Below are 10,036 nucleotides of genomic sequence, written 5' to 3' on the forward strand. Positions count from 1 at the left end.
AAGATTCCAACAAATAATATGAGAGCAATAATTATTATCCTGGCTAATGGATCAAGTTAATACCTGGAGAAATGCCATAGATTTTCTATCTTGCCTCACCATGAAAAAAAATTCTCCTAGTATCAAATAACTGCTTGGCGTCATACTGTTCTGATCTCTCTTTTGATATTATAACATACCTTAAAAAGATTCAAAGACTGGAATTGCAAAAAAGGTGAGACAACAATGTTGGAGAAATATAAAATATATTTTAAGGAGCAAGAATTATTTTTACCGGAAGGGTTTAAGAAAGTACATTTTTTTTCCTCAAAAATCTTTGGGAAACTTCAGTAAAATGCACTACACCCTCACTTAGCTAGCTAATGGATCAGAATCTCTGAAAGTAAGGTGCAGAAACCTACACTTTAAACAAGCCCCAAGTAATGTTTTTTGTCTATGGTCATTTTAAGAACAAATGAGGACTAATGAAACAGAAGGGGTTAATTAAAAAGGCTCTGTGTAGGAGGTGAATCTTGAGCAGATTTCAAGTAGGAACATTAAGTGGCAGGGAGGAGTTCAGTAGTTACTCCACACCAAAGGGATTGGTATGTGAGATAACTGCTTGCAGAGCTGTTTCAGCATCCTAGGCATACAGAAGTAACCACACTTGGCCTGAATAAGCTGTAGGGGCCCAGCAGATGGACAGGACTGTCAACCAAAACTACTATTAGAAAAACACCAGGCTTTCATTGTCTAATTCTTATCCCAAGTTTCTAATATATTTTTTTAAGATTTTATTTGAGAGAGAATGAACACAAGCATGGGGAGGGGCAGAGGGAGAAACAGACTCCCCAGTGACCAGGGAGCCCCATGCGGGGCTTGATCCCAGGACCCTGGGATCATGACCTCAACCAAAAGCAGACGCTTAAACCAACTGAGCCACCCAGGCGCCCCTCCAATATTTTTTTTCATTACCCATTCTGGAAATATAAGCCTCCAAAGTACAACAATACTAACAAAGAGAACAGGACCAAAACAACTTAAGCAAAGTAAGGTACTTTTGTCTTCAGTTCATAACAAGGATTTTTAAAAAGTAGAAAGGTAGGGTCGCCTGAGTGGCTCAGTCGGTTAAGCGGCTGCCTTCAGCTCGGGTCATGATCCCGGCGTCCTGGGATCGAGCCCCGCATCGGGCTCCCTGCTCGGCGGAGAGCCTGCTTCTCCCTCTCCTTCTGTCTGTCGCTCTGCCTACTTGTGCTCTCTATCTCTGTTAAATAAATAAATAAAAATCTTTAAAAAAAAAAAAAAAAGTAGAAAGGTAAAAAAGTCATTTCGGTTTTTATACTAGATTATTACAAACATTTATAAACAGGACTTCCATACAAGGGAGGCTTTCTTCCATAACAGCTAACCAAAAGATTAAACAATTATTCAAATTTAGAAGTTAACTCAAATTTAGAGTAAAAACATGTAAACTAAGAAATTTAAACTAATTTTACAGGATTAATTCTAATAGGTCAGTTTCCACTCTGTAAAATGATAGTTTGAGAGTAGGTGATTTCTAAAGTCCTGTCTAGTTCAATTTCTAAAACTGAATGATCTACAAATTCCTCAGACTTTGGATTAAATATATTAGATTGTTCAAAAACTATAATGTAAATAAATTAAAAAAACACTATAATGTAAGCTTATCCTGATAATTCAAATAACCCTGAAATGTTAGAATACTAGTATCTACAATCCATAAATAATCAGCAGTACTGTTTTCAGACTTCCTGTTAGCATGTGTTCTGAATAAATGATGAGCAAAAAATAACTTTTCTCTTACTTGGACTTCTAATATTAACAGCATGCAACACAGCTACTCATTGAGGAGTTATAAAAGGCCCTACAGTAATAGAATCCTGAAAGTCTCATGAAAATAAGAGAAACATCATTAGCTAACTAGTAAATATCATGCCAAACATAACTCAATGACAATCTTAAATTTGAAATATTTAGATTAAATAAAATTTGGGATCTTTATCTATCCTTCAAAAAAGGCAGCACTACTTTACAATCGGAATAGCTTCTATATCTCCTTTGGCTAAATAGGAAGGAAAAAAAAACTGTCCATGGTACTCTTCTCTCATAATTCTGTCATTCTTACCCTGCACATTACGTATTTTCCATGTTACTGGAAGAGAGATGCACTGCACAGAAGTGCCCATGGGGACAAGATTTTATCTATACTGGAATTAAATCTGGAATGAGTAAGCTTATCATAATGGAGTTTTACACAGAATTGAGTATTTCTCAATGTAAAATGATTTTGTGCTCTAACAGAAAAAAAATCGAGTAAGTCTGATTCTTTAGATTCTCCATAATTACTAACTTTATTCTTAAATTAAGGGACTGGTCTGCAGGAGGAACAAAGCTCCTTACAATTTAAAAGATAAAACAAGACAGCAGTCTAAGAATAAATTTTGCTTCCATAGAAAAGAATTAGTTTTCAAACCCAAGTAACATTTATGGACCATGAAAAAGTGAGAAATGGGAGGCCAAAAGAAGTAGGCAAAATATAAAATGTTTACCATTAAAAACTCATCCCTGATTGTCAGGCTGGCCCTGCTGTCATACATGTCAATTTTACAAACCCACTAGTCTGACAAAGAACCCTAATTTTAAGAAAAACTTTAAAAGTATTTAAAGCTAATGCAACAGTAATGCTGTAGTAGCTCAACAACTGATACTACAGATCAGTGATTCAGAAGATAATTAAATTTTGTGTCTATCAGCAAATTAGCAACCACACCCCTTAAAAAAAGAACTCAGGCTGTGTTCCATTAACTTCCATAAATAGCAGCTTTCGTTTAAAATTCATTACTTCATTGCCTATAATGACCATGTTTGTTTTGGAATTACACTACGGTTTTATAAACACTGTCTCGGAGTAAAGCTAAAAAGACTTCACCCAAGCCTGAAACAGAACTCGTTTGGGGGAAGGCACCGGATATTATGGTGAAAGTGGGTCTTAGTTATCTAACGATTAAGTGTAAGAACATTATAATTAATTACAATTATATTCTGTGCATCACAAGAATTAAAACCGTTTAAAAACTTAACCAAAGCCCAATGATAATGTTACTCCACGAATAGCGTTTCCTTTGGGTTTAGAATATAGTTTGACAGCTAAGTCTCTAGGTTTCCCCCGATCACTTAATTTTTTTAAACCTAGGAAGGGCCTGTTCGCGGGGGCTGTGAAAACCCGTGGAAAGAGAGGTTTGGAAGGGGAAACGGCCAAGTTAAAATAACTGAGCGGAGTGAAGAGAACTCCGGGTTCTCCGCCGGAGAACTCCCCCAGGCACAGCAGGGGAGGAGAGGGAAACTTACCTGCCAGCGCCCATAGGTGAGGAGGACCATGGAGATGGGGATGGCGGTGCCGGACATGGCATGGGTGGAGGGCATGCTGTACTCAGAGTTGTAGAAAATCTCCAACTTGACCACGGGCGGCGAGGCGGGCCGCGGCCAGCGGATGATGTCTTTGGTGCACTGGCCCAGGTACATGACCAGCACCCAGATGACCACGAGCTTCCGGCCCACCAGGGGGTCCAGGTTCCAGATCCAGAAGGGGAAGAACAGGATGTAAAAGAGTTCGTTGCCCAGTTCCGTGCCGAAGCAGAACAGGTAGTAGAGCGGCCAGTTGCTCACGTGGGCCAGCTCGCCTTCCTCGCCCGTCAGCGAGTTGCGGCGCAGGGCCCCCACGCGCCGCGGCGAGGCCGGGCCCAGCTCGGTCGCCAGCCCGTTCCGCACGCCGTTGGGGGCGCCGCCGCCGCCGGGCTTGGCGGGACACTGATTGCGGTCGCTTCCGGGCGGCTGGGGGCCTGCGGACGCCCCTGGCTGCTGCTCTCGGCGCCGGGCGTCTCCCGCGAGGGGCGCCTCCGCCTTCTCATCCCCCCTCGGATCGGTGGCGGGCGCGGCGGAGCGGCGCGGAAGCGCTTCCACCCCGCACAGCCGCTGGAAACGGGCCACTTTCTGCGGCTCCTGCAGCCAGCCAGCCAGCTGGGCCAGGCGCTGCCTCAGCGACATGATAACGGGACCCGGGCGGCCCGTGGATGGGAGGACGTCGGCGGCGGAAGGACGAGCCGGCCCCCAGCGCAGCCTCGAACCGTCCCCGCGCGCCTGGCCAGCAGCAGCGGCGCCCAGCTGGACCGGATCGGCTCTGCCGAGTGACGGCGCCACAGGCCGCAGCGGCCGCCGCGCGCCCCCGCCCCGCGCGCCCCTCCCAGGCCGCGCGCGCTCCACCACAGCCCGCGGCCTCCACGCGCCGGCGCGCGCAGCGCCCCGCCCCCCACTGCCGTTCGGGGACAGGCCGGGCCGCGCGGGGCCGCCCCGAGAGCATCCGCAGGCGTCTGGGTGCTGAGGCTCGGCGGGGCGGCTGCCTGGAGGTTCGCCGTCACCTCCACCAGGCGTCGCGGCGCTGGGCCGGCGAGGGGACGTTGCCCGCCCCCCTTCTGCAGCTTCAGCGCTCGTTTCCCTCCGGCTGTGGTGCCGGCTTCCCTCTGACGAGCGTTGACTCGGAAAGGCCACGATCCTGGTGCCGGCGTCCGCAATGCAAGTAGCCAAGCACCCGGACATCCTGCTGGCACAGAATCAAATGTTTAATGGTGAATGAAGGCGAAATAACCACCATGGGTTCGGAAACGTTCCATTCAAGTAATCACAAGTAATTACAGAGCTGTCTCTGACGGTTGATGTCCTGAAAGCCACGTGCCAACTGACCAATGGTGGTAAGGCTAGATGTAGGTCCCAGGACAATACTGTGCCATTGATCAAATAAGAGATCACAGTTATTCTTGACTTAAATGTAGAATTTCCTTTTAATAAATTCTAATAGCTGGGTGGGGTTGCACAGAAGAAATGTAATTGGTGGCTGTGATTTAGAGGCTTAACTTCCATGTCTCACAAGTTACAAACTTGACTTCTAGAAAATATAGTTTTTATTAGAAGGTCTCTGAACTCTAATTCCAGGAAGTTACTTCAGGTAAGGTGGATATCTATAATTAAAGAATTTGAACCTCTTCCAAGAAACAGGCTGGAAATTTCCCCTCCTGTGTCATTAGAAATATTTCCTTCATTTCCCACGGAGTTAGTCTCTTCCTCCCACTCCACTTGCTAGGCTGTAGCCATAGAAAGTTGAATAAATTATCATCCCTATCTTAAAGTTGCTCACAGTATAAAGAGACTGAGATAGGTCTACCTCTCAAGTACAGAGCCCATGAGAAATGCTAAAATGGAGACATCAACAACATGCTCTGGAAAGGACAAGAAACAAGTTGACTAGGGACAGCAAGAAAGGTAAAAAGTGATCCTCTTGAGCTGGGATCCTTATTAAAGAGCAAGATAAGAATAGATGGAGAAACTTCGGAAAAGAGAAAATGGATAAAGATGGGATAGGAATGTGCAAAGATGTATTTGGCAAACAATTAATAGCTCATAGAATACGGAGTAGGAAGAGTAACTGATTGGAATGGGGTTAGAAAGAGGGGATAAGACCAGACTGTAAAGACCTTGAATGCCTAGCTGGAGATTTTATTTTGCAGTCAGCGGGGAGCCATGGAAGGTTTTTAACCTAGAGAGTGACATCAGAACTGTGCTTTAGAAAGATAACTGAGAAAGAAATCAAAGATAAATTGCCAGAGGTCAGAGACCAAAGGCCAGGCAAATAATTAGAAGATGACTGCACTAGTCAGGTGAGAGAGAATGAGAGCCTGAACTAGGACTGTGGTTCTGGGAATTGAAAGGAAGAGCATAGATTTGAACAGGATTTTGGAACTAGGAAAAAGTTAAAGCATTTCATTTGAATTCATAGGTCTGCAGGCAAATAAGAGTCCATCTTTGGTTGGAACATGTTGTGTCTAATATTGAGGCATTTATAATCTATGAGGGAGACAAAACCTGAGAAAACATGTAAGTATATTCAAAGATGTAAAGCCAGGCATACCAAACAGCTCAAGGAAGTGAGACACAAGCAATCACTACATGGAGTAAACAGAGAGACGGCATTGGGTTATCTATGAGCAATTTATACATGTTCTTTTGTCAAAATAGTTTGTTTATAAAGGAATTATTCAGATTCATCCAAGGAATTTTCCAATTCTGGGGACTCATTAGCCTAGAGATAGCAGAGAAAAAAGAAAATATATAAAACAAAGTAGAGGTGATATTTATATTTTACGGCTAAACTATGACTTCTTCAATAATGGCATATTTTGTCAGAATGCAATATTCTCTTTAAAGGTAATAGAAAGATGAAATGGGAATTTGGCCTCTACTGCACTGAAGAGGAAAAGAATGTAAGTTGACAAAACTTGAAAGGGCTGACACTGTCCTGCTGGTGCTGGAAATCTGTTAATGATAAGGACAAGGTCAAAAGCACCAAAGTACCATGATGAAAAGAGTAGTTTTGGTAGGTTCTATTTACACTTACTCTATACTTTTCATCTTGAAACATAATAGGAATTTAAGCATTTTTATAATGAAGTATAAACATTTTTTAAAAAAGAAAACATTGCAGGGAGGAGGTGGGGAAAAAAGAAAAGAAAAGGGAAGGGAAGAAGAAAAAAGAAAAGAAAAACATTGCTACCAAGTAAGGATATGACTAACTGGGTGTGATAGTCAAGTGTTGATAGTTTATCTTGCATAATTAACATGTTAAATAAATTTTGTTAGATACTTCTCTCTACTTCAGTTTAACTTTATGTAATATTAAAACCTTTTTGAGGGGTACTGGGTGGCTCAGTCATTAAGCTGCTGCCTTCGGCTCAGGTCATGATCCCAGGGTCCTGGGATCGAGCCCCACATGGGGCTCTCCGCTCAGCGGGAAGCCTGCTTCTCCCTCTCCCACTTCCCCTGCTTGTGTTCCCTCTCTCGCTCTCTCTCTCTCTGTCAAAGAAATAAATAAAATCTTTTTAAAAAAATAAAAATAAAAAAAACCTTTTTGAGATACATGAACTATAAACCCAAAGTATTGCTGTCATTTCTAAATGGACCTTTCCTAAAAGTAGTAGGGAAACACAATATACACTCTTAACTTTGGTCATTTTACCTTCCACAGCTAATTTAAGTTTAGTTTTTTATCATACTGGGTTGAGATAAATCATTGATTCAGTTACTTTTACAAAGAAGTCCTAAGAATTTTACCTTAGAATTACATCTTCTGGGGCGCCTGGGTGGCTCAGTCTGGCGTCTCAGTTAGGTGTCTGCCTTCGGCTCCGGTCATGATCCCAGGGTCCTGGGATCAAGCCCCGCAGCATTGGGCTCCCTGCTAGGCGGGAAGCCTGCTTCTCCCTCTCCCACTCCCCCTGCTTGTGTTCCCTCTCTCGCTGTTTCTCTCTCTGTGTCAAATAAATAAATAAAATCTTAAAAAAAAAAAAAATACATCTTCTGTCCCTGACCTGGGTAGAGTGGCACCTGGTTGGTGGTGCTTGTCTCATATAAGCCAAAAACCTGCACTTGTTGCCAAGTCTTCCATATTACTAGATGTGAAACCTTGGGACGATGAGACAGATATGCCAAACTAGAGGAGTGCGTCCGAAGCATTCAGGTAGATGGCTTGGTCTGGGGCTCTTCTAAACTAGTTCCAGTGGGATATGGAATTTAAAAACTTCAAATACAGTGTGTAGTGGAAGATGATAGAGTTGGAACAGATATGCTGGAGGAGCGGATCACTGCTTTTGAGGACTATGTGCAGTCCATGGGCGTGGCTGCTTTTAATAAGATCTAAAATCTACATCATAGATCATTGCCCTTAAATAAGAGCTTAAAAGACAAAAAAAAAATACATCTTCTAAGTAATACATAATTAAAACTATGTTATACATATTGTATATTTGAAAGTTGCTAAGATAATAGATCTTAAAACTCCTCATCATAAGAAAAAAATTTGTAGGGCGCCTGGGTGGCTCAGTTGGTTGGGCGCCTGCCTTCGGCTCAGGTCATGGTCCTGGAGTCCCAGGATCGAGTCCCGCATCGGGCTACCTGCTCGGCAGGGAGTCTGCTTCTCCCTCTCCCGCTCCCCCCTCTTGTGCTCTCTCTCTCTCACTCTCTCTCTCAAATAAATAAATAAAATCTTTAAAAAAAAAAAAATTAAAAAAAAAATTTGTAACTATGTGAGGTGATGGATGTTAACTAAAATTGTGGTATTCATTTTGTAATGCATATATCAAATAATTATACTATACACTTTAATACAGACTTCTATGTCAATTATATCTCAATGAAACTGGGAAGAAAAAAACTATATTACTAAATAAGAAAATGATAATATTCATTTTAAACTGATTATTTATTATCATCAATTTATTTTCTCTTGTCTGGAACACAACTTAATTTCTTATTTGTTAAACTACAACATTTATATATTGCAAACCATTTACCCTAAAATATTACTATTAACTATAGTAGAATATTTTTGACATCTAAGTGTCAGTACATAGCACATTATGGGCATTAATAAATGGTGAATATGAATTTGTTATTTTTGAAATATTAAACCTATGTTTATTAAATTCTTTGCATATACACCTAGTGATTTTATCCTGCATCTTGGATTAGTTTTATATTTCTAAAAAATAGGATTTCCTCTGAATTATCAAAAAGATGCCTATCATAGCACAGATATAAGTAAAATGTGATAAATATACATAAAATTTTATAATTAACAGATAATGAGTTTTCTATGCTTTATGTTTTCTTCCTTTTTTTTTTTTTTTTTTAAAGATTTTATTTATTTATTCATTAGACACAGAGAGAGAGAAGCAGAGGGAGAAGCAGGCTCCCAAGGAGCAGGGAGCCCGATGCGGGACTCGATCCCAGGACCCTGAGATCATGACCCGAGCCGAAGGCAGACGCTTAACCATCTGAGCCACCCAGGCGCCCTATGCTTTATGTTTTCTGTACCCCAACATTTCAATCACTTTCTCCCAGAGTAAGATTCTAAGGAAAACAAAAAACCCTACAGAAAATGATCTGAGGGGCACCTGGGTGGCTTAGTCAGTCAAGCATCTGCCTTCAGCTTGGGTCATGATCTCAGGGTCCTGGGATCAAGTCCCGCATTGGGCTACCTGCTCAGAAGGGAGGGAGTCTGCTTCTCCCTCTGCCTCGCCACCCCCCCACCCCTGCTCATGCTCATGCCCTCTTTCACTCTCAAATAAAATAAAATCTTAAAAAAAAAGAAAAAAGAATCTGAGAATATTCTAGGCAACAAAATACATGGCCTCTCACCCATGTTGGCTGAGATAACCATGGAATTCTTTCCTTACCATATGGACCATTATACTCAGTTTTCTTTTACCCCAAATTTGTAGTACTTTTTTTTTTTTTTTTTTAAGATTTTTATTTATTTATTTGAGAGAGAGAGAGCACAAGAGAGGGGAGCGGGAGAGGGAGGAGCAGACTCCCTGCTGAGCAGGGAGCCCGATGCGGGACTCGATCCCGGGACTCCAGGATCATGACCTGAGCCGAAGGCAGTCGCTTAACCAACTGAGCCACCCAGGCGCCCCTGTAGTACTTTTTTTAAAAATCTTTTTTTTCTTCCTAAGATTTTACCCCTTTGTTTGTTAACATCTCTTTCCAGTTCCAATTTTCTTCTTAAAAATCTGATTCATGGCTTTTTATTTTTTTCCACAGAAGTGAATGGAAATACAGGTGTGTACCCAACTCTGAAGATTTATTTTTAATTCAAGACTTGAAATCTCCAGCCACATCTGCCCATTGACCACTCCAAACATTTTGGTATGTTGATCTGCCCCTAATATTTCTATGTTTGTAATATACTAAATTCTCCATTAATCAGCATGGTTCATTTAATTTTCTAAAGAACATTAATTGGTTTTATGAACTTTAGCTCTTGGTGAAAATATTTATAAAATGTATTTGCTATACTTTCTTTTTTCCCCCTTTTTTTCTTTTTTTATTGAGGTATAATTGACAACATTATGTTAGCTTCAGGTGTACAACTTAGTAATTCAACATTTGGATATATTGCAAAATAATCACCACAATAAGTCTCATGACCATC

At 41.6% G+C, this 10,036-nt stretch overlaps 1 protein-coding gene across 2 annotated transcripts in view; it reads right to left on the reverse strand.

The window, feature by feature from the left end:
* Window positions 1–4,216, reverse strand: part of SGPP1 (sphingosine-1-phosphate phosphatase 1) — a 106,000-nt gene extending 101,784 nt beyond the window's left edge. For both annotated transcript variants that reach the window (XM_032405272.1, XM_032405273.1), the window contains exon 1: window positions 3,349–4,216. In XM_032405272.1, the coding sequence (XP_032261163.1) occupies window positions 3,349–4,044 (696 nt within the window). In that variant the 5' untranslated portion in view covers window positions 4,045–4,216. The remainder of the gene's footprint in view (window positions 1–3,348) is intronic.
* Window positions 4,217–10,036: the final 5,820 nt, after the last annotated feature.

The sequence above is a fragment of the Phoca vitulina genome, unplaced genomic scaffold (assembly GCF_004348235.1).
Source record: "Phoca vitulina isolate PV1807 unplaced genomic scaffold, GSC_HSeal_1.0 scaffold7, whole genome shotgun sequence".
NCBI lineage: Eukaryota > Metazoa > Chordata > Mammalia > Carnivora > Phocidae > Phoca > Phoca vitulina.